Source organism: Micropterus salmoides, unplaced genomic scaffold (assembly GCF_014851395.1).
Source record: "Micropterus salmoides isolate LMB-PRFRI ecotype aquatic unplaced genomic scaffold, ASM1485139v1 Ms_hic_scaffold_1, whole genome shotgun sequence".
Lineage (NCBI taxonomy): Eukaryota > Metazoa > Chordata > Actinopteri > Centrarchiformes > Centrarchidae > Micropterus > Micropterus salmoides.
In genome coordinates this window covers 6,393,679-6,418,494 of record NW_024040040.1, presented here as the reverse complement: position 1 = coordinate 6,418,494, position 24,816 = coordinate 6,393,679, and the positions used below count along the sequence as shown (strand labels likewise).

Here is a 24,816-nt window from a genome sequence, read left to right as displayed (position 1 = left end):
ATTAGAGAGGCAACGTATTCAAAGAAGCATTCAAAGAATACACATCAACCTTGATCAAAACACTTTCCTGTGATTGTGGTTTGTGGAAACCTTAAACATGAGTGTAGTTTCAGCTGGGTGGAGTTTGCAAAAGGAAGCACAACGGATGTTCTTGTAAAGTTAAACCAGCAGGAAAAAACAAACCCCACCTATCTGCTGCTGCAAGAACATCAAATGTCATAAAAATGATGTTTAATGCAGTACATCTGCTCCACCTGCAGGGGGCAGCGTACACTTATATTTTACACTGAAACGGCTGGTGTTTTTTTATTGGAAACATGAAAATGTGGGCAAAATTTGGTCTTAAATGAGACATGAGACAAAGTAAAATGACACAACATCCCATTTAATGTTTGCAGTCACATCAGGAGCATTAACACACGTCCATTCACAGAAAAAAGTTATATTCACCATTCAAACATATGACATGGGAAACTTTTACTAATATCTGAGTTCAGGTTTAAGTGTTTATTTTAAAAGCTCGTTGAGGCGTTTTGGTGTGAAGCAGACGGGAAATCCTTGGCAACATGAACTGCAGAATCTGAAACCTCTTCCCAGGTGTTCATGTGGGATTTAAGCAACGATGTTGAGGCAACAGCTGTAATCTAATCTTCGCTTCCTGAGCCAGGAAATAAATAAAGACCGTGAAGAGACGACAGAATGAAACTGATCAATTTCAGACAGAGGCAGAAGAAAGAAAGATTTGTTTCAGTAGTCCGACTCGTCTGAAAAATCTCCCTGCTGCGTCCAGTGCTTCCCGATCTTCCTCTTCTTCCTCTGCCTCTCGCCCATCAGCACTGTGGCCAGCACGGTTATCACCACAGTGACGGTGATGATGAGCACTGTGACCGTCTCGGCGAGGCACAGCTCCGTGTCCACGTCCATCAGCCGGTAGTCCTCGAGGACCGGTGGCGCCTTGCAGGTCAGGTTGTAGTAGTCGTCCAGGAAGAGCCTCTGGATGCTCCGCAGCTTCAGGAAAACTCTCTGCAGATCGCAGTCGCAGTTCCAGGGGTTCCCCTCCAGCAGGATGTGGGTGCTGTAGTCGTTGATGTCGAGGAACGTCTTGAAGTAGATGGTGGACAGCTGGTTGTTGGCCAGGTTGAGGAACGTCATGCTGGCGAGGGGCTTGAAGACGCCCGTCTCTGTCTCGTTGATCTGGTTTCCTGCCAGGTTGAGGACCTCCAGAGAGCGCAGCATGGAGAAGATCCCGCTCCTCAGAGACGTCAGCTGGTTGTCCTCCAGGTGGAGCTGCCGCAGTTTGCTCATCGGGGAGAACGACCTCACCTGGACGGTGTGGATGTTGTTGCCGGTCAGGTTTAACCTCTGGAGGCTGTCCAGGTGCAGGAAGCTCCGGCTGTCCAGGCTCGTAAGGCGGTTGTGGGCGAGCTGCAGCTCCTGCAGGAAGGCCAGGCCGATGGAGAAGCCTTCAGTCAGGGTGGAGATCCGGTTCCAGCTCAGGTCCAGTTTGTGCAGGAACTCCAGCTGAGAGAAGCCGCCGTCCTCCACCACGCTGATGTTGTTGTTCTGCAGCAGCAGGACTCGCAGCTTGCGGTTTTTGCTGAAGGAGCGTTCAGGGATGACAGAGATGCGGTTGTCGGACAGGTCGAGGAGCTCAGTGGCGGGCGGGACTCTGTCGGGCAGCTGGGTGAAAAGCGCCTTGGAGCAGATGGTGAACTTCAGACTCCTTTGACATTCGCAGGCCAGCTCACACCCGCTGCTGTTCAACCTGGAGGACGCCTCAGTGACCACCAGGAGGAGGAACAGGAACTCCTTCATGGCTCCACAGCTATCTGAAAACAGCCGCAGAGAGGAGTTTACTATTTAGTGACCAAACAAAATGTCTGTAAAAAGTTTCAGGCTCGCAGTTGTCGCACCAAAACATGGTTTACATTTGGGATTACCTTGTAATTAGGAAGCGCCTTCATCGTCTTAAGCGTAAAAAAACAAAAGTACTACCTCAGCGGTTTGTTGTAACTCTTTAACCACAAACAACCACATTTTTAGTTTGTTGACCATTTTGAGATTTTCATTTCGTACAGAAATGAGTGGAAACCAATGGCTGGGAAAATAAACACATTGCAGTAAACAGTGTTGGGAAAGTTACTCAGAAATTATAATAATAAATAAAATCTTACTATTACTGAGTATTAAAAGTAATTAGTTACGTTACACACAACACGTTCAGCAGCTCATTTCAGAATTGAATCCACTTTACTGGAACAATAATTAACGTTAGGAGTCAGAAAGCCTCATTCTCCATTCTTTGTTTTTGGCGTTCTGGTAATGCAGTAACTTGTCTCGTTACTTGGATTAATAACTGTAATATCATTACTGTTTTGGAAATAGGAATCCCTTACACTGCTAGTTACTGGAGAAAGTAATACTATGACAGTATTGTGTTACTGAGTGATACTGAGTGACAAATTACTGCCCAACACTGGCAGTAAATAAGAGAAAACGCTCTACGAAGCATAAAAGTACAATGTTGTAACCTTTAAAACTTGTATTTTCTCCACTGCAGATGTCAAAAAAATTGGTTTTGATAAGATACAAGAACCATTTCTAGATTCAAGAATGATCAGAAAAGTCTAGGAAACATTAAGCTCCTCCAGAAGATAAAGAAATGTTCTTATTTAGACACTCTTAGCCGGAGAAAAGGTATTTCAGCTTGTTATAGTCTGGCAGTCTGCTGAGAGTAATGGTGTTAAAAGCAAACAGGTTGCAGCATCACGGAGTCTCCGTCAGAGTGGAGGTAATCAAAACTTCCTTCACAAAAGCTGTGAATCAGTAGACAACACAGAGAGAACTGTTAAAAGGTGAGGATAAAAAGGTCTGATATGTCCCTGCTCTGCCTCTGTTGTTATAATGTTTAAGGGTTTTGTCTTACCAGCGGTTGCTCCCGTGTTTGCGTCTGTTTTACCTGCTGTCGGTCGTCAGCGTGCAGCCCGGCAGCAGGTGCAAACTGGACATGGTGGAGGGAGGGAGGGTTCGTCACGGCGAGGAGAAGCAGACAAAGACAGAGAGATGGAAAGAGACACAGAGTGCAGAGGAGAGCGTGTCAATTATTCACCACGCAGCCACGAGCGCTGTGGTCGGGGGGGGGGGGGGGGGGGGGGGGGAGCTTTAAGAGACTGAAGCCAAACTGGGCCACAGAGCTGAGAATTAAAAGGTCTGGCGGGATTTGATTGATCGCAGACGGAGGGGTGTTTATCTCCATGTCGTTCCTGAGTTTATTTAGAGATTTATTTGTTCAGTCACAACAGAAAAAAACTGATACTGTTAGTTAGTGACTCCCCTTGAAATTTGCACCAAGTAAAACACACTCTGTCAATAATATTTAATGTTTTGTTCTCTTCATATCAATAAAATCAAAGTGTTCTGTCGTGACTTTATTGTGTTTTTATACAAAACAGTATAATATATTTATGTCATACTACATGTTTTCCTCCCTGATTTACCATTACTGACTGACTTTAATGTATTTATTAGATAGTGATTGTGTGTTTATGCAGTTTCCTTATGTTAATAGTTTGATATTGTTGTTGTTTTTGTATCTGTTGGTCTTTTTATTATTGTTATATTTTATTAGTATTTACAGTATTATTTGTTGTATTTCCAGTTTAATCAAACTGTTTATTATTTCACCCCTTATGGATACCCTGTGAGTTTGAGCCTGAATACTTTTTCTCCTTGCTCTGTCTGAGCTGTAACCAAAAAAATCTGACCTGTTAATAAAAGTCAGAATTAGAAAGGACAGGTAACATCCGCAGCCTGTCTGGCCAGAAACTGATCACAGAACGCTCCGAATGCAAAATATCCAAATACGCCATTTGTTCTGTTGATCTTTCATAGCATCCCTTAAATTTCTTGATCCAAACTGTCATGTAGTTTGATCTCACAAAGAAAACGCTGCAGCATTTTCAATTTTTACACCTGTAGCTCAGTGGGATGACTTAAGATGAGGTCAAAGTTCAGGGGCTGCTCTTTGGTGTCTTGAGGTTCAACATCAACAGCTCAATAAATGTGAAGGTATCACATATAAAAAAGGAGAAAGGGATTCATTAGGCCAAAAAGAAAACAGTAAGTGGAACATGATGTTCTTCAACGCTGTAAATCTCTACTTACAGATATCAGACGCGAGCTGCAGCCCAGATGTGAGTGTTTACTCTCATCTGTAGGATGAAGCGTGGACGTATAGCTGATGAGCGGACCTGTTGGTCACAGAGAGAAAGATTACACTAATACTGTCCAAATCCCCGGCAGAGATAAACCACTCTCCGCCGCCGCCATCATCCATCCACCTCCATCCATCGAGGAATCAGAGAGTGTGGTTTGTACGGCAGCTCTTCAACCCAATATCTGTTTCTTCAGTCCAGGAGAACACATCTGTTCATGTTTCCCCTCCAAAACTAGGACATGCACAAAAAAAAATCTATCTTGCAGTATAATTACCAAACTATATTTAAAGTATCAAAAATAAAAGTACTAAACGCAGAGTAGCGTGTAAGTTACTAATTTTTAATCTATAAAATGCATCATAGTTATCAATTATGATGTCTTATGTCTCCACTTGTAGTGGAGTGAAAGGTATTTCCCTCGGAAATTAGTGTAGTAAGTTAAAGTTAAACCACAAAATGAAAAGTATGTGTAACTCAAATCTGTACTTCGGTGTAATATTTAAGATAAGCTTTACCTTTAGGAAGGGGGAAATTTCTGTTTGAGTGAATTGAAAGATGTGAGGAGTCTGTTTAAACAAGTCACTAAACTACAGTAAAGAGTCCAGAGTAAAGAGAGGCTGCACGTCCAGCTGATCAAACCAACTGCACCTGAAGCAGCTGCAGCTGCAGCCTGAGGCTCCATCAGTAAAGTGTTTAACTGATGTGATGGAACAGCGATTGATCAGTGACAAGTGATGTGAACAGCAAATAAAAATGTACAGTGTTAAATGATACCAGAAGATGAAACCATCGGAAAGTCAAGCTTGTGGTGATAAACTTGCAACAGTGACGAACATGCCTGAGATGCAGCTGAAGGTGAGCGGCTGTTAAAATCTGCCTGGACTTTTATTTATACAGTTTATGGTGCAGCCACATAAGGGGTAAAAAGCGTGCTCTCATCTTTCTTTCGGTGAGTTGCTTGCATGTTTGGCTGCAAGCAAAACCAAACAAATAGTCCTTTTTTGCTGCGGTGTGGTTATAAAAAGTATCAGTTGAAGTACTGGTTTCACTGGTGATGTTTTAATTCTACTAGATACCTTTACTTGCAACTTATTACTGTAGGGAATTCGTAGCGTGTAACTTTTTTTAGGGAATGTGCAAATTGTAAAATATATTTGTACAGAATGTGCAATAATAAAAAACAATATCTATCAGTTTTCTTATTGTGGGGAATCCTGTAACATATAATATTTATTTATTATGAAGTAACCAAAGTGTTAAATGTTATTGTACTGTGACAATATGTGTAGGTAACTGCTAAATGTTATTGTACTGTTACGTGTTGTGCGACCGTATATATTAAAAGCTGTTTAATGTCATTCATGTGTTCATGTGATTGTATGGCACAGATGGCACTCTGTGGTCTCTTGAAGACAAATTTCTCCCAAGAGAGACAATAAATGCTAATCCTGTCCTATTTATTATTATTACAGTGTTTTCTCGACCATAGAATAAATGCATCTGCCAACACAGCTTAACTTGAACATGGTGTGTTGTTGAACGTCTGTGTTTAATAACCTCACCTTCAACAAAGACCTTGCTGACATCATAAAAAATGTATACGCGTTCATGAAATAAAACATTAACCTTCAGGGGAAAAGACTCTCATTAACTGATTAACTGATTACCACCGCCACTAAAAACACTTTTTCCCCCTGTTATGGCTCAGTTTAGTAGTTAAACCCACTTCACTTTACTGTAACTTTAAAGTTGCATTAGACTTTAAAAAATACAAAATACATAAATATAGAAACTATTTACAAATACTGTATGCATATAGTAGCAGGAGACAACAAGGTTTTTACCTCATTTGGTTTTAAAGATTAAAATTACTTTTTCTACAATATTGTGTTGGTGACAATTTAGTACTTAAAGCAAAAGTTTGACATTTTTGGAAACAACTTTTTTGCTTTCTTGAAAATATTGATATCACTCTCACGTCTAACGGCAGACGGTTAGCTTAGCTTAGCACAAAGACTGGAAACAGGGGGAAACAGCTAGCCTAGCTCAGCCCAAAGCTAACAAGAATCCACCTACCAGCAGGTTTTAAACTCAATATTTCATGTACTTTGTCAGTGTATTTTGTATTTCGTGTCCCTCTTTGTTGCTTAAATGAATAAAAAAGGATAGTAGTTGAAATTAATTCCTTCAAATATCTGCTTCTCTCTTCACAAAGGCACTATTTGTTTACATTGTGTGCATTTCTTAACAGCTGTGTCAGTTTTTTGGAGAGACTGGAGGTGCAGACTCTTCAGTCGTTGCCTCCTGACAGTGTCAGCGATGGCACAGGTATCGGTTATCTGCAGGGATCCGGTTTCACGGCAGCCTTTGACTGGACCTGGTTAATTGTTCTGCACAGTAACAGCAGCTGGAAAGTACTTCGGTTGCCTGCCTCTTGTATACTTAATTTGATTATTGCAAATGTTCCTGCCATTGACATTATACCCTGCTATACGCTGACAGGTTTCACTTTATTTCTGTTCATTAAATTACATTTGATATTTTCATTAATATATTAATTTATTATACTACCTCTACTAATATTACTACTACTGACACTGCTAACATTACTGAAATGACTTCTTTACTTCTTGTACTACTCCTACTACCGCTTGTACTTCTTGCTACTGCTACCTTGTACTTCTTCTATTAATAGTGTTTCTAGTACAACTACAGTACTTCTATAGTAACTCCTACACTTCAGCCGCTACTGGCTGCTAATAGAGGTAAATAGTTAAAACGTAAATGATATTCACTCTTTTCTAACCAATACTTCATATCATAATGTGTTTATTTTAGTAGTAGTGTCAGCGGTATCTGTCAAAATATCCTGCTACCACTACTTCTACTATTGGTATTGTTGCTGCCACAACTATTATTACTACTACTGTTACTACTATTACTGCTACTTTTTTACTCTTCTGCTTCCACTACTACCACCTGCTGTTACCTCCACTTCTTCTAGTACTTCTAGTAGTACAACTACAATACTACTGCTACGGATATACAGTGGTACCACTTTTCTACTACCACCAGTGTTTCTATTACTACCACCTGGTACTACTTTATAACAATTAATACTGTTACTAATCTGCATCTACTAGTACTTGTACATCTACTGCTAATACTATTACAACTATTTGTAAGTCAACAGTTTTACTTTACAACTTCTGTACTACCATTACTGTTTCTACCACTATTATTAGTGCTGATACTATTGCTACAATTACTACTACTACCTATCTAATACTACTGCCTGTATGGCTACTACTATTAATTATTACTACCTCTATTACTTCTAGTACTAGTTGTACAGCTGCTGTCACTACCTCTACCACTGTTCATTTGTTCTTCTAATTATCTATAAAAATAGTGCTCATCTACCAAGCTGTGGTTTCTGGGTGTGAAATAGAAATACTGCACATATGTTTACACAGTATATGCAGTACACAGATACTGACAGTATCATGCAGAGGGTGTTTTATGACCCCAGAGGATTACAGTGAGACGGTGAAGCACATGAAAGCTGCTTCAGTCTCTGTGAAGACGCTAATCCCTGAGGACGAGGATTATCTTCATGTTCTGCTGCTGGAAGTCCAACTTCATCTTACTTCATGAGGACATTTGGTATTTGTATTTACTTCAAACACATCTAGTGAGCACAAGATCATCATTATACTACATTACATTAATTAATTTGGCAGACAGACACATCTATACAAAGTAAGTGCAGAGAAGTACAATAAAATGCACAACAGGCCTAAATTAATATTTTCCTCTGCAAAGTTTTCTATATTTTATAAATAAATTCATTTTATTTTATATAATTTGGGAGAAATGGAGGTGAAATTGCAGGTTTTAAACAACACATATTTTTGATTGATTTTTAAGTTAAAACAAATGATAATATTAAAAACTGATAACACACAGACACAAAATAATAAATCAGTGTCAGAAAACAGATTACAGTGATGATCAGCAGCAGTGGAAGAAGAACTCAAATCTGTCCCTGAATAGAAGCAGAAATACTACTCTGTACTCTGTAACAATACTCATATACTCTAATAAGTATTAATGGCAAAATGCACTTAAAAGTATTCAAGTAAAAGTAACTTCAGAGAGTTATATTATTTCGTATACATCCTATTATTGGACTGTTTAACATGTAAGCAGCATTTTGATGTTTTATCCACTGAATCTGACCTGTGTTGTGTGAAATTTTCAAGTTAAGCTCTTCTTTGATTGAACCAGTTTCCTGTTTGATAAACGATCAATTAATGCCACATATATGAGTTTGCCCCACCCTACCTTAGCAGGTGACTTTGTTGTGACGTCATCGCTCTGACCTGTGTGCTGTTTTCACAGCAGCCAGCAGGGGGCGACACCGGTCTGTCTGAAATCAAGAGGTTTCACAGCAGGAGAAAAAATGTTATTGATCCCTCTCAGCAGCAGCAGTTGTAACAGTGACAGGAATAGTAGTAGTAGTAATAACAGTAATGGCAGTACATGTACAGACACAGACTATAACAGAGCAGAAGGAACAGTAGTTGTGGTAGTGAAAGCATGTACTAGTACTAGTAAGTAGTGGAAACAGCAGTATTTTTTATGTAGTTAGTGGTTTATGTAGCTGGTACAGTGCACTACTTCCACCTTGCTTTTTAGGTACGTATCTTCCAGTGTTTAATTTTTATACTTGGTGAGCAAATCCCTGTATTAAATATATAAATACAGTGTACATCCTGTATATTTCTTTTTAACTCATCATTGTCTCTTGAAAGTAGATATTCTTGTCTCAGTGGTTACAAATTTACCCTATTTTAATGCCCACAACACAAGTATTCATTAATAGAAAAGATGCTAGTAGCAGTGCATGTAATAGAAGCATATGTGGTAGTAGTAATAGTTTTGCAGTAGTATGAGTACTAGCACACCATTAGCACTAACATTAGTACTAGTAGAAGTAGTAGCAAAAGTAGCAGTACTTTAGTAATACTCATGTTAGGATTGGTTGTGAATCTCAGGCAGACACAGCCAGATCGGTTCTCAGATATTTATTGAGCTAGACAGAGATGTATCACTTAAAAGGGGGAGCGTCCAAACAAAAGGCAGCCCTCACAAATAAGGTGTCCAAAAACTTCAAACAAAGGATGAGCTGGTGTGAAAACCAACAGTCGTGACCATCAGGCAGGGTAGCAACAGGTGCGCAGAGAAAGGTAACCGACTACTAGTACATGACAAAGACAGAACTGAAATGACAACTATTCATACACAAACGAGCAGGGCGGGTGTACAAACACGTAATACAGATCAGGCCAGACAGGGTGAAAAGAAAGGACACAAATCTGGGCGCAAGACTAGACATGAACAGCAGATGAAGCCCAACCCCAACACAAGACTAGAAACAGACAGAAACCAGGACCCAAAACACAGAACAGACAGAGCAGAAGGACCATAAAAGTAAAACAGGAGAGACGGGAGAAGTACAGACAGGACCAGACCAGGATCGTGATAGTGCCCCCCTCGTAGGGACGTCCCTAGATGTCCAATCAACCCTAAAGAAAAACAACTACCCACAGAACAAGACTCTCAGGCGGAGAGACCGGGGGGGTGCACAAAGTGAGAGGTCAGGGGCAGAAAACAGGGCAGAGGGCCTGAGGGCAGAACAGGCACCGACAGTTCAGGAGAACAGGCCAAGCAGGTATGGCGGCTGGCCAGGAGGCTGACGGCGGAGACCAGATTGTGACAACAAATTGTGGAAACGAAGGTCTTTGTCTGTGATTGTGGGAGGTTTAGCGTTATAACGGGCAGTAAATTAAAAAGTAAATTATAAATATTATGTGATATTTTTTTTTTAAATACTCATAAATTTGTACACAGAGTTTGGTTTGTGGTAGGTCAACTGAGTTCTTCTGGAGGAGTTTGCACCCATTAAATCCTGGCTACGGCCCTGCTAATCCAGGTCCCGCCCATCAGCTGTCAATCATCCCACTCTGTCACTCACACCTCTGACAAATAAAGTAAATTCAAATGTATTTACAGAACCACTTTTTGACAAAATCAGGGTTGACATCAAGCTGCTTTGCAGAGCAGAACAGTGAAGTCAGTGTGTACAAACTTATACAGGATGTGTGAAAGTGTGCGTCCAGCTGTGTGTGTCTGTGTGAGAGACAGACGGCGGTGTTAATGAATGCGACAGTAGCGGTGCAGGGCGGCGGCTCGTTCGCGCCCCTCCTCAGATCCAACATGGCAGCTCTGGCTCGGTGACAGGAAGAGCCTCGGAGAGGTCGCAGAGGTCACAAAAACAAGGAGAGGGTCGGCTGGAGCAGATTGTCCCTGCCGCAGTCAAGTCCTCCATAAGGTCTTCAGATCTGACAGACAGGACGACCAGGAAGGTGTTAACCTTTTCATATACAGTCTATGGTGTTAACGTGATATTTAATTACAGCAGCTGTTAACAACCAGACCGTGAGCTCGACCTCAGCCGCTGAAAAATATGTTTATGTTAACTTTTATAAATCTGAACAAAAATCTACTGGGTGACTTATTATGACATTTATGCTTTCACACAGTTTATTGTTTTTGAACTATTTGTACTGATCCAGTAGTATCCTGGACTGTATAATGTGTGTAAATCTTTTAAACCTGATGCTTTTACAGATTGTTTTACTTTCCTGCCTTTGTGAAACTCTTGGTAGGATTTTAAAAAGTGCTACATAAATAAATATTATTATTATTAATATTATCTTTATATTAATGTGGATATTTTTTCCTCACCTGTCTCTGATCATGTGAAGAGTGACGTTGTAAATTATTTACAAATGAGCTAATAAATAAAAGTTGATCTGGATTTTCAGTATGTGACATAATATTTGTTATAAATTTTGAATTCTTTAAAAATTTGCCTTGAAATACTTTTATACACAGTATTCTAATACATTATGTTAAACTTTTATACATTTTTAAATAGGACAGACTTTTATCAACATGCCTTTTAAAGCATTATATAACTAATATTCATATTCTTTATTGTAAATTAAGGTTTATATATGTATCAATACGTTGAAATCCCTTAAAATTTATTTATAAATGTGACCTAACTAATATAAATTTCTCATAAAATGCATTTGTAAATATATTAGACTTTATAAATCTGTAGCCCTTTTGTAGATTTGTGATAAACTTAATAGACAATTAAATTAAAGTTATTATATATTATTATAAATATGTTGATCTTTCATTAATTTGTCATAAAATGTTGACCTTTTGATGCACTGACTGGATTTTAAATACAGTTTATTTTATTACACAAACAGTCAAAACACCTTGACAATGAAATGTTAGCCTGATAAAATCTAAAATAAAACAACTGTTTTAATGGTATTTAAGGTCATTTGATCTGCAGACAAGTTCTTCCTCCTGTTTATTTTGTGTTTTTTTCCCCAGTGTGCTGTCAGGTAAACAGGTGCGAGCAGGTTCACTGGACTATCACAACACACTACAGAGGCCTTTCAAAGTGTGTTGGCAGGAGTTTCCTCTCTCACGTCTTGGCACGAAGTCTCTGTGTTTGTAAAGACACGTTTCTGCTTCTAGCAAGCTGCAAGCTTCAGATGCGGAGAGAGAGAGATCTTACAATAATATTCTCAACGCTGCACCAGCGCTGAAAGTTTGTGTATTTACAAGCAGAAACATCCAGAACAAAAGACTCCTGACCGAGTGTGAACTAATTCCTTTGAATAAACATCATCACTGCTGTCATCATCATAATCAGCATCATCCTCACCAGTGTGAGCGCCAGCGCTGTCATCCCGAGTGTCATCGTCTCCATCATCACTGTCTACATTGTCTTTATATCTATTTTAATCAATGTCAATTAGATTTATGTTGCTGTAGTGACAACAATATCTGAAAAAATCAAATCATTATTTACATGAGTAGGAGAAGAAGTACATGAGCAATGTGCTAGTATTACAGTAATATATGCAGAAGCACTGCTGCTACTGCTAAAAGTATCATTACTCTAACAATTAAGATGGCAATAAAATTATTAATTAATCTTGAATTACTACTATTACTACTACTGGAAACTGCAACTACTGCAACTACTAAAGTATTATAATTATAGTGGAACTTCTACTTCTAGTGCCACTACTAGAATAAGCAGTAAAGTTGCTACTTCTAATACTACTACTACTGCAAAGGCTTCCACTACTAACTGCAACGGATTGTTTAAATACTGCTACAGCTACCAGTACTACTACAATACAGCTACTACTACTAATAAAAATAATAATACATGTAATTTATAGGCGCCTCTCTGAACACTCAAGGTCACCTCACAAAACATAATAAAACAGTACAGCAATAAATACTACTGATACCACAACTACTGCTGCAATTAACAAAAACTACTTCAAGTACTACTGCAAGAACACCAACTATTACAAACTCCTGCAACTACTTCTACTACAACTACTACTACAATTATTACTATTAATGTATACTGGACATATATTTTCTTGTACAACTACTGCCACGGCCAATGAAGTTGTTACTACAAATACAAATACTGCAAAGACATCAGCTACAATAAGTTTTACTGCTGCTACATTGCTACGGCGGCAACTTGAATCTACTGTAACTCACAGGTACAAATACTATTACTACCAGTACTACTGCTGCCCTGTGACCTTGCACACTGTGGTGGATGTGAACACTGCCTTCTGTACAGGCTTCCACAATACTTCCTGTTTGACCTCTGACCTTTGTGTGTGTGTGTGTGTGTGTGTGTGTGTGTGTGTGTGTGTGTTAACCAGACAAGACCACAGTCGGTAAAGAAAACACCTCCCGGACAAAGAAGAGGGAAAACTGTGTGAGAGAGGTTGAAGTAGAACAAACACACATTGCCTTGTGGTACTATCGTTGTGGGGACCTGTCACTGACATAATGTATTCTCTAGCATCTTACATAAACCTGAACCATCACAACTACAAGTCTAACCTTAACCCTTACCCTACCCTTAACCTTTTACCTAATTCTAACCTAAACCCTAAAACCAAGTCTTGCCCCTCAAACAGCCCCTTAAACTTGTGGAGTCCATCATGTTGGTCCCCACTAGTATAGTGGAACGTAGTGAATATAGTAAAACAAGTGCACAGACACACACACAGTCTCCAGTGGTCTGTGGTTGTCAGTGTGGATCCATCAGGTTAACAGGAGGGAGGCTGTGACCTCCAAACCAACACTACTCTATTCACTTCATCTGATCTTACTCTGCTGTCCTCTCCTCCTCTTCATCACCCTCCTCCTCTCCTCTGTATTGTCTCTTCTCCTCCAATCTTTGGTCACCACATTTAGTTTTTCCTCTCTCAGACGTTTTCTCCTCGACCTCCCATATTTCTGTCTCTCATCCCGTCCTCTTCGTCTCCTTGAACCGGTTGTTTTTCCAGTATCTAGGTCGAGGTCGGGGCTCTCTAGCCCAGACACACACACACACACACAGTAATTTTGGCAGCTCAGTGTGTGATCGCCCCTTGAGATGTCAGAGCTTTTAGGTCAGGCAGATCTGTGAGCTTCAGCAGCTTCTTGGAAAACTGGGGGGAAAAAAACAAAAAACAGCAGCAGGACGCTGAAACTACTCTGAATTATTAATCATCATCATATCAAAGTTAACACAACAAACAAGGCTAAAAAAAATTTGCCAAATGAACACAAACCGCATTAAAGGATTATGTTTCATCAGCGTGTTCACCTGTAGCTCCTATGAAGGGTTTAGCTAAAGGTGAAGATCTTTTTGTTTTCCTTATAATCTCCCTACGTTCATGATTTGGAGCCATAAAGCTTTGGGCTGAAGATGTCAATGACTGCTTTTTATTATTCTGTATATTGTATATTTTTGATTCGTAGAGTTTTGAATTGAGAATACCTTGGTATAAGAATTTAAATGTATAGATTTCTAGATCGTCCCTGGTGACACTAATGATTTGTGGAAGTGCTGATCTGAAAATTCTCGTTTAATTTGGCAAGATTGTCTTAAAACCTATAGGAAGGTCGCTGATGAAGGTATGTGCTCAGTCCTGGTACTCCTGGAACTTAGCGCTGCTTTTGACACCATTGATCACAACATCATGTTAGACAGACTGAGGCACTGGGTGGGGATCTCTGGTACTGCCCTAGAATGGTTTTCATCCTACCTGTCAAATAGGAAGTTTTACGTGTCTGTAAACAACTATGTCTCCTCGTTCTGTCCAGTTAAATATGGTGTGCCTCAGGGGTCGGTCTTAGGACCCATTTTGTTTTCCTTGTATCTGCTTCCCCTTGGACATATTATCCATAAACATGGCATTTCTTTTCATATTTATGCTGATGACACACAAATATACTTGCCCGTCAGATCCACAGACCCTGGAATGCTGAGTTCACTTAACAACTGCCTTTGTGAAGTTAAAAAATGGATGTCCAATAATTTCCTCCAGCTGAACTCAGACAAAACAGAAATCCTGGTCATCGGGTCCCAGCAGATGGCAAATCAAATACTGCCATCTGCTGGTTCCCTAGTAAATCACATTAAGCCTGTGGCAAAGAACCTTGGTGTTTGGTTTGATAGTAATTTAAATTTCGAGCAGCACACCACAAAGCTTGTTCAATCATGTTTTTATCAACTTAGAAATATGAGCTAAAATTAGATCAATGTTAACTTTTAAGGACACCGAGACCATTTTACACGCCTTCATCTCATCACGCCTGGATTATTGCAACAGCCTTTTCACCTGTTTAACCCAAAAATCTATTGATCGACTCCAGACTGTCCAGAACTCAGCTGCCAGGCTTTTAACCAGAACAAAGAAATATGACCACATTACTCCTATTTTAGCTTCATTACACTGGCTCCCAGTATGTTTTAGAATTGACTTTAAAATTCTATTAATCACTTTTAAAGCTCTTCATGGCCTCTCGCCTTGTTATATTTCTGACCTTTTAGTCCCATACGCACCAGCACGTACCTTGAGATCCTCGGGCAGAGGTCTGTTGTCTGTTCCAGAGTCTCGACTGAAAACTAAAGGGGACAGAGCGTTTGCTGTCAGGGCCCCGAGGCTCTGGAACAGCCTGCCCGAGGAAATCAGGTCGGCTGAGTCAGTGAACTCTTTTAAGTCCCTTCTTAAAACATACTTTTATAGGAGAGCCTTTCCCGATCTTATTTGACTTTATTTTATCCCTTTTATTTTATTCTATTTGACTTATTTTATCTTAAACGTGTATTTTAGTCTTTTCAATGTTTTCATGCTTTTATCTTGTATTGTTTTTGTATTATTGTCTCTTGGGTATTATTGTCTTTACACTTGTTAAAGCACTTTGTAACTTGTTTTTGAAAAGTGCTCTACAAATAAAGATTATTATAAAAAACAACACCAAGAGGTCCCGACCAAGCCTCCATTTGTGACGAGTTGGGAGTCGCATCTCAACTTTGCTTTGAGTCCAAAGAAACTTTAATATTCGGTCTCATCTTGAAATTTAAGACACAAGTTCAATACTTTTCGCAAATCAAAACAGACCTAATATTAAAAGCAGTTTGGTTCTTTTAATCTTAGAAAAAGTGTTGGAGTTTGAGAAAGTGGAGACAAACGTGGGAGAGAAAACAATGGTTAATATGTGCATGAGTTGTCATTCTGTTGAATGGTTGAACTCCAAAGTTGAATATTGTTGTTTAACTATAAGCTGAAACTAAAACGATGTAAGTAAAGTTTTCTGTTCCTTCAGAGGGGAGCTGTTGTGTGTTTCAGCTTCTTGCATCAATATTTGCCGACCTCTCCATCTGCCTCATCTGCTGGGGTCGACAAAACAAACGCGCTGATCCAACCTGTTTTGGCATATTGACATTGAGGACGCTGTGACGGCCGCCATGTCACCAACAACACACAAACCGGTGGGTAGAGTGTCGGTTTGGAGGCGGGGTTAAAGGTCAAACCGTGCGGATGAAGGTGCTCAGTGAAGCGTCACACGGAGAGACAACACAGAGGAAAGTTTCCACAACAGAAAGTACCCTTCAATCTGTTTGTTTACATTCAGTGTAAACAAACAACATGCTCTCCTTTTTGTTATCATGAATAGATATATATTTATTTTTATATCTTGTGTTTTTTTGTCACATTTATGGGGTAATCATTAGCTTAAATCATTCCAGTTACAGTTTGGTTGCTTAATCTTTTATATTATTATTGATCATTGATCTTGTTTTTGAATATCTGATGAAACCAAATACATGTTCTACTGTGTTTTTAGTATTTAAAAAACATTTTAGCCATGCAATACTTCACTTTGCTGGTTAAACTAATCCATCCATCCATCTGAAACTCTTGGCTAATGTGTTTCTGTGTGGATGCCAGTGTCGGATTTTTGTTATTATTTAGACTTGACCAAAGATGGTTTATTACAAAAAGCAACACTGTTTTATTAACTTGATTTCTGACATGAAATTAAATGATTCTTTTTATGAAAACGATCCAGTTGATTATGTCGCATCAGGGACAACAAGAGAATTTGGTAAAAAGCTGAATAATAATTACATTATTAAGAATTACAACATTTATGGGCTGTTTTGGAGCTAATTACTTTGAACATATTAATTAGGATGTTGATAATTAAGCCTGATATTTTTGTTTAAGTTTGGTGGGTGTTGCAGAGAGCTGTCAATCCACACAGAAACTCCGTGGCGGCTTGACCTGAGCGCCACGCTGAGGTTGAAGCCTGCAGGCTGAATACTGACACTCAGTAAAGGTCAGGACATTCAATGGGCACACACGTGTCCTCTGGAGGTTTTGTGACCTTTCAGCTCGTCGATGTCGACCACCTGCAATTACTGAACAAGGTTTTTAAGAAAGAGGCTGAAAACTGGGGTCATACTGTGCTGCTGTCCAACTGGACTCAGTCTGATCTGATGGATGTGATGCAGTTTGATTGATTATCTATTGAAGAACTGCCCTGGTTAGTCTTTAGAAAGCACTAAAACGGTTCTCCTGCTGGCAATAGTGGTTTACATATTACTAGCTGGAAATATTATTGAAATTCAAGACTCATTGGCGTCACTTTTTTACTGGTAAAGGTAGGCGTAAGATATTTAACAGAAAACTGAAAAAATAGAGATGGCTGGGGCAGACGGTTGAGCCAGAAACCGGGCTTTCAACAAGGGGTGGGAATCACCAGAGGCCCCACGATACAATATTATCACGATATTTATGTTGCGATTCGATTTTATTGAGATTTTAAATATATTGAGATATATTGCAATTTATTACCTTTTTCCAATTAGGTCCCTAAAGTCAAACTTTGTCAACATCTGTTTATCTAAAAAGATACATTTCTCTGTTTGTTCATATCACTTTTTAGTGATATGTTTAAGTTTTCTAGTGGACTAAAAAAGCAATAGATTTTATTTTTCTAGTACCAAAAAGTTAAAACTCCCATCTGCAATTTATATAATAGAATATCGATACTTGGCGTCTGTGTATCGATACAGTATTGCCATGGCAAATATCACGATGCTATGCTGTATCGATTTTTTCCCCCACCCCTACTTTCAACCAGGAGGCCGGTGTTCATTTCCATGTCAACACTGAATGTTTTTATTTAAGTTACTAAGTTATGTAAGTTGCTTACATTATGTAAATAACATGACTTAACTGACTTAAGTTAAGTTATGTAAGTTGCTTAAGTTATGTAAATAACATGACTTAACTGACTTAAGTTAAGTTATGTAAGTTGCTTAAGTTATGTAAATAACATGACTTAACTGACTTAAGTTAAGTTATGTAAGTTGCTTAAGTTATGTAAATAACATGACTTAACTGACTTAAGTTAAGTTATGTAAGTTTTAACCCAAACTATGATGTTTTCTTAAACCTAATCAAGTACTTTTGGTGCCTAAAAGTAAACAAATTGAGACTTTTCACAACGTTAACATAGTGCCATTTCAAAATAGCGATGGTTTGCAAAGTTAACTTTTATTTTGAAAGTCTAACTTGATGTTGCATATTTATTGTTGCTAACTTGACTGCAGAGCTCTAAACATCACAAGAAAACTATTAGATTTCTACAACCAAATATGGATTTACACTGAGATCAGGTGGATTCCTGAAAGCGAGACATTCATATAAAACATTAATACATTTTTTGATGTTATAAAATGTTTGTAACACTAAATTGTAGTTGTAAGCAGATATAAGTGTTTATTAATGTATTTGTCAACAAACATCTTAAAACGAAATAGACAGAGATAATGTACATATGTATGTGTGACTTTGTCTTAAATCAAAGCTGTGTCTGTGTTTGAGCAGCCTGCAGGGAGTCAAAGCTCAGATTTGGGTTACAGTGATGGGAGGTGGAGGTTGTGTGTGGGGGGGTGTTTCCTGCTTCCTAAAAGCCCCCCTGCCTGTTAACACTGGCCATTAGCTCTCTGTTTAAACCTTTTTGACAGCTTACACTGCGCTCTGCTCGGCCGTCTAGACGTTTCTGTGTCACTCACTGGCGATAGGCTGAACGTGAGCACAACAAGTTTTTTACTTTTATCCTTTGCTAAACTTCAAATTTGTCTGATTTCCTTGTTTCGACTTTATTCATGTTTTATTGTCTGTAAAACTGTTCTTGTGATTGTAAAGCGCTACCACAAATAAAGTCCATGTTCATTAATCATTGTTGCTGTTGTTTTCTATCGCTGAGAAGGATTTGTTTTACCTTTTATGCAGGAAGCAGAGCAAAGGAAGTGCAGGGGTATCTGTTTGTTGGGGTAGAGGTAATGCACAGTGACAGCCCGACGGGTGGAGACGGGGTGTGTGCACAGAGAGCGAGAGATGAGTGTTTCCTACTGCAGCTCTGCATGTGGACAAATACAAGGACTTTTTTTTTTTTTTATAGGAACAGATCTGGACAGAAAAATCAATCTGTGAGAAATCGATCAGAACGTCAGTTGTTTAAAGTGAGTTCCCAGGCAGAAAAGGGGTTATGCTCTTCTATAAATCAGATATAAAATGAACAGATTATTGTGATTTAAATATATCAGAATCTTCTTCTTGTTAGGATGTCCCTTTAAATCAGACAGATTCAATTATTTTACAAGAAAAACTTGACCTGAGTACAGCTGTTTGTTACGTTATGTCCATTGCTGGGCTGGTGAAAAGCATTCTGGGAAATGCAGGCAAATAAGACAAAGTCAGCATTTCAGAAAACGCCAAAATACCTGCTGGATTATACCTAACATCTGATTTATGACTTAAAATTTTAATTTTAAACTTTAATAATACATTTAAAAAAGTCTTGCTTCAATCTGCTGCGTAAAAAACATAATTTAAACCCAGAAAAAACCCAGTTTTAAGTGTCATATCGAGAGTCTGAAAGCAGGTCAGGAGCTCCATGTTTTCCATCAGGGATAAGGTCTGAGTGGTTATAGATGGTCGTTAAATATTTCATATCTTTTCTACGCAGCAGGAGCGACGCACAGGGAGACCTGAAGGAGGTGTTAAATACTGAACACAGAGGACGCTTTAACTCGGTCAATAGTGTGGATTCAAATATGATACAGTATAAACTGAAATTAAAACATGCTGACAAACATTCGACCTCCACGATGAAAGTGACAGAAAACAAATCTTGTCTGGATAACACATTAAATAACCTGTGTTTACTTTACACTGACTTTCTCCAACCTTAACCGAGTAGTTTCAGTTACGGAAAGATAATGACAAACAACATATTTCTTCAGCAATTCAAATAGGAAATCAAACAAAATGGGGATTTAGTCTGATTTTGAGACAAAAACATTCATATTTGGTTGGATTATTTTTTCCACTGAGGAGATTTTACCAAAAATTATGTTGTGTTATTGCTTAATTCTGACATTTCTATGTTGACTGTACTTTAAAATATTACTGTTCTGCTGTTGCTGTATCTATTTAACTTCCCAATAAAACACGTTGCGTGTAGGTGTGAAGAAATGTACTGCAGTGTAAAAATAAAAATGCCTCGCCAATGGTATTGAGAGGGGGACTAAAACTTTAGCTCAATCACTGAATCTCGGACTCCAACTGAAACCAAATGTAACTTATCTTTTTGTCATTTTAAAATAAATACCGGATTAATTTACTAATATTTAACCTTTACCTTAAAGGAGGTAAAGCCCAGTAGAGACTTGATCAAGACGGCAGAATAAAAAGGATGCAGACAAAACATTACATTAACATTGTCACAGCAGAATACAAACCAATAGGTGTCAGTACAGTCCAAGAAGTGTGCTGCATCAGCTCGTCTTTAAAACCACTTCACACTGCAAACATAACAGGAAGAGAGCAGAACATGGTGGAAGTGATTTAGTCAAACATCCTTTAAGATCTAAATGTTCAGTCTGTTTTGGCTTTGAGTACAGTTTCACTGTATGAATAAATACAAAGGAGACACTTCGAGTCGTCTTCCTTGTGGTTTTGTTGGATCAGGTCGTGAATTATCTCATTGACTAAGTCAACAACAACGCCTTTGCTCTTGGCTGCTTCTTTGTCGGCCTCCGTGAGGTTTGAGCTCTCCCGGCGGGCCTGCAGCAGTGGGCTGTGTGGCGCGGCGGCCCGCAGGAAGCTAAAGTGGGACACACAACATCTTGCTTGGATGATTGATCACGTCACAAGCGGGCAAAGTTAACCGGCTGAAGACTGCGGGAGAAGAAAAACTCTCATAAATGATTCGGGGCGGGCCATTAAAGATGTAGACCGAGCACCAGACAGCGTTCTGCACTCGGGAGATGAAGCCTTTATCTGCAGCTTTGTGGCCTTTTCTTTAAATATCTTTATTTTTAATTAGAAGATTCACTTTTGATTAAATTTGAATATTAAAGTGGGTTTTTAGGTCTTCCTCAGGATAAAGTGTGTGGTTTAAACACCTTCACAGTTTTATAATTTTCTGAATGAATTTTGATCCCCAGCTGAAAGGGATGAATTTGAGGTAGATATCAAGAACTGGAAAAAACTAAATGGATGCTCTTTTTCTCTCAGCCCACAAGCACAAGGGATTTTTGACACGTTGATGGTTTTTTTATTGCATTGAGATTGAAATGTGTTTTTTAATGGGAGACATCTGATGCTTTATCTCTGCTGACGGCCAGTAACAGCCGTTTTAGTCTCTGGTATCAGTGTGTGTTTGTTTGCTTTTGGCCGGGGCGCAACTTCACACATCTGCTGGTGCAAAAAGCGTAAAAACGGAGGTGTGGAAATGGACATTACTGGTGTTTGTGTTGTGTGTGGCGGTTCAGTGACAGCAGCTAAAAGCATCCTCAGGTTGCTGGTGGCGTGCATCACTTCAGTTTTTAAAATCTCTGAGGTCCCCTGATGCAGCTCAGGGTGGATTTTACCTTTTTGGTTATTCTTCTGGACATGTTTATTTATTTTTTCATTCTTGTTGCTGTTTGATTATCGCTGTAATAATGTTTCTATTTGTGACTTGATCTAAATATTTGTTTTGCTCATTTTGTCTCTTTTTAATCACTAGCTTTGAGAAGTGATATGTAAATACACATAATTATTGACATTATTTATACATTATACATCTGTTATTGACAATTCTTTAAAAAACCACGGATATCTGTATTAGATATTTCAATATATATTGATATTAATATCTGTCTCTGAAATCCAGTGTCAGGCGAGCTGTAATTATCCATTACTTTTATCAAAAAATATGTTTTGTCAATTTGGTCCAAGGTTACAACAATTTTATGTGTGTATTAGTCAAATTACTATGATATCAATTTTAGGGGAACGAGCCACATTGACTTATCAGCTGTTGTTGACCTCTTCCTCCTTTATGGAGTTAAACACATATTAGCTGCATCAATTGTTGCCACTTCATAACCCCTAAAGATTGTTTTTATTATTTTCTTACCTAACCTCAGATTTCAAACCCAGAAGTCTGGCTGGCTACTCTGTACACTTCCTGAAACTGGGAGAACAGGTGATGGTTGAGGCGGGGAACTACAGTGGACAGGTGAGGAATATCAGGCTCTGAAAAGACAGGAGACGTTCGTACAGTCAGACAGTGTTAACCAGTCTCAAAGAAAAGAGGAGGCGATTCAGTGTGATTGCACAAAATCCTTTATTTCCGGGATCCAAGAGCACATTTCAACACATGGCTCAAAGACAAACTGCATTTAAAAAAAAAAAAATTTTAGTTTTACGTACAGCTACAACCTCCAGTGATAAAAGTAGCAAAATAAAGTCTGTGTGCCTTTTTAAAAAAAACAAACCACAAAAAATCAGCTTACAGAGAGTTTGGTTCCAAAGTTGAGGCTGACTCCAACTCTGACGAAATGGCTGATAAAACACATTGGAAATATAAAACCTTTTAGTGTTACCTGGTGGACAATGTGGCCTTTAAGATGCTAAAAGATCAGGAAGAGAGTTTAAATTTGTATGTAAAACTGAGCTGGCCTAGGTTTCCGTTATGGCACCGTTTCGTTTTAAGCTAAAGTGACAAACTATCCTCAAACATGACATAAAGATAAAACACGCGACTCTCAGGAACAATATTCATACAACATGGAGTCATAAAATGCTTTTTTTTCTACAAGACTACTTTCAGTGCTGGAGAAAGAGTTTGTAAGAGTAGTGATTTTAAAGTCGTGCTTGCAACCACATCGTTAATAAAACACAGTTATATACTTTCTTTCTCTTAAGCGCCTTAGTAAATGATTGTCATTTCGTAAATGTTTTTTCTTTCATACAACATTTGATCTCACAACTGGTTTAAATAATCAGTAATAATAGAAAGATCAGACGCAAATCTGTAAATGCATTTCGTCGCTGTGACTAACGCTACCGATATTCACTTTAAAGCACCTTTTTGTAGTGGAATGAAAAGCTTCATGTTTTTAAATGCCTTTTGCAGTTTACACAAGACATTCAACTATGGAGCGACTGCAGACACACGTGTGTTCACGTGTTCCTCATTTGGTTTTTGAGTCAGTGATAAATGCTAAATGCTGTCCAGTCTGTTGTCTGTCTGTCTTTTAAAGTAAAAAAGAGTGATTCTGCATTCATGTCATATCAGAAAAAATGAGGAAAAACAAACTACAGCACATATATACTTATTATATATAACCTTTTATAAACGCAAACCTATAATTTAGATTTTTATTATATTTCCACTTCAGACATCAACATTAGATTTTCTGTGACACACTAAGTCAAAAAGCCATTTGAAATCAAAGCTCTTGATTTTTGTTTTCATCTCTGTTGCATGTCATACCATTAAAAACAAACCACCACACATGTTTTTTTAACAATATCCTTAAAAATTATTTCCAGTAAGACGCTGCTGCGTCTGTTATTTACAGGTGATCTGACATGACTGAATGCAGCATTAGCTTTCATTTTCTGAGTCCAGGTTATAATTCAAGAGGAAATCAGGTATCGTTATAATGTTCAGCCTTCACAAGCTAAGAGGAAGTCTGGTTAGCAGCCGTATTGAAGTCTGAGTGTGTACAGTATCGTCTCTCACAGTGTAGGACAAGTAGGATACTTTCAAACTCTACATGTACTGGCTTTAATAGAAGTAGAAATGCTTCATTTGCAAAGCCCTGTAAGGAAAGTATGGCACCTCCTCTCCATTGTAATTGAGAAGAAAACGTTGCCATTAAGAAAGGATGAATTTTAACTCTCGCTTGGCTGGGCTAACATGATTTGGTTTGAGTCTCCAACTAATACTATTGATCAAGGAGCAGTTTGGAAGTTCACACTTTCTCTACGTTAGATTATTTTCCACACAAACTTTGAAATTAATCTTCTGCTCTCTACATTTCATGGAATCACCACTTTGCGATCACAGGAAAACAAAACTTGAAGAACACTTAACGTGCACTTCCTAGTCAGCCTTCAGTTGTAATCTATTATTTACAATTAGGTCCTTAATGGATTACTGCGTGCAAGTAAGAGCACTCAGTGTTTCCCACACAGCACGATTGCAAGATAAAGCAAGCGTGAGTCTGACTGGCCAAAGGCCGCCGAGACAAGGCATTAAAGGGAGATTTTCACGCTATCTCCAGTCCAGGAAACAAAAATGCTTTGTTGGGTTTGATTTCAGTGGACAAATCAGATCCTTCCTGATTGTGTCTGTAATATACATGTAAGTGCACAACACTTGTAAACCTTGAACAGGCTAAGATGCAGCATTAGGATGAACGGCAGCAATAAATAAAAACATTTGTTCTTCTTTTCTGAGTTTAACCTTTAACCGATTGTTTCAATCTCCTCTCAACATCGTTAACGATAAGAATTAAATGCTGTATTGTTGACATGTAAAGCACAACGAACGAAACGACATCTACTGAGCCTACAGCTCATCTACATCTAGGTGACAAACGAACACTGACTTTTAAATAATCTGTTGGTGTGTCTTCTAAGAAACGTTCCCCCTGACAAACCATTCACAGATTACCAACAGTCAGGCTGAGTGATTTGTACAGCGATGAAAAGCAGCTTGCTGTTACACTCACGTCACATTTCTCTTAAGTTCGAGAGTGTTATTTCCACACGCA

At 38.7% G+C, this 24,816-nt stretch overlaps 2 protein-coding genes across 5 annotated transcripts in view; both read right to left on the bottom strand.

Annotated features, from left to right (window-relative positions):
• Positions 1–364: 364 nt before the first annotated feature.
• LOC119900471 (insulin-like growth factor-binding protein complex acid labile subunit) lies at positions 365–8,974 on the bottom strand. Its single transcript, XM_038715465.1, has 4 exons — positions 8,565–8,974; positions 4,165–4,250; positions 2,927–3,001; positions 365–1,829 (listed from the first exon to the last, which is right to left on the bottom strand). The coding sequence occupies exon 4, from the start codon at positions 1,813–1,815 to the stop codon at positions 748–750; it is 1,068 nt and encodes a 355-aa protein (XP_038571393.1). The 5' UTR covers positions 1,816–1,829; positions 2,927–3,001; positions 4,165–4,250; positions 8,565–8,974; the 3' UTR covers positions 365–747.
• A 284-nt stretch (positions 8,975–9,258) lies between these two features.
• The window catches only part of LOC119900453 (aryl hydrocarbon receptor-like), a 45,225-nt gene continuing 29,667 nt past the window's right edge, over positions 9,259–24,816 (bottom strand). The window contains exons 12-14 of one of the 4 annotated variants that reach the window (XR_005444058.1): positions 22,167–22,285; positions 20,503–20,565; positions 9,259–10,624 (exon numbers count right to left, since the gene is read on the bottom strand). The gene's annotated coding sequence lies outside the window, so the exon portion shown is untranslated. Of the gene's footprint in view, positions 10,625–13,010; positions 13,847–19,561; positions 20,566–22,110; positions 22,286–24,816 lie in introns of those variants that run through there. The other 3 variants (XR_005444057.1, XR_005444059.1, XM_038715445.1) reach the window with 3 other exon arrangements.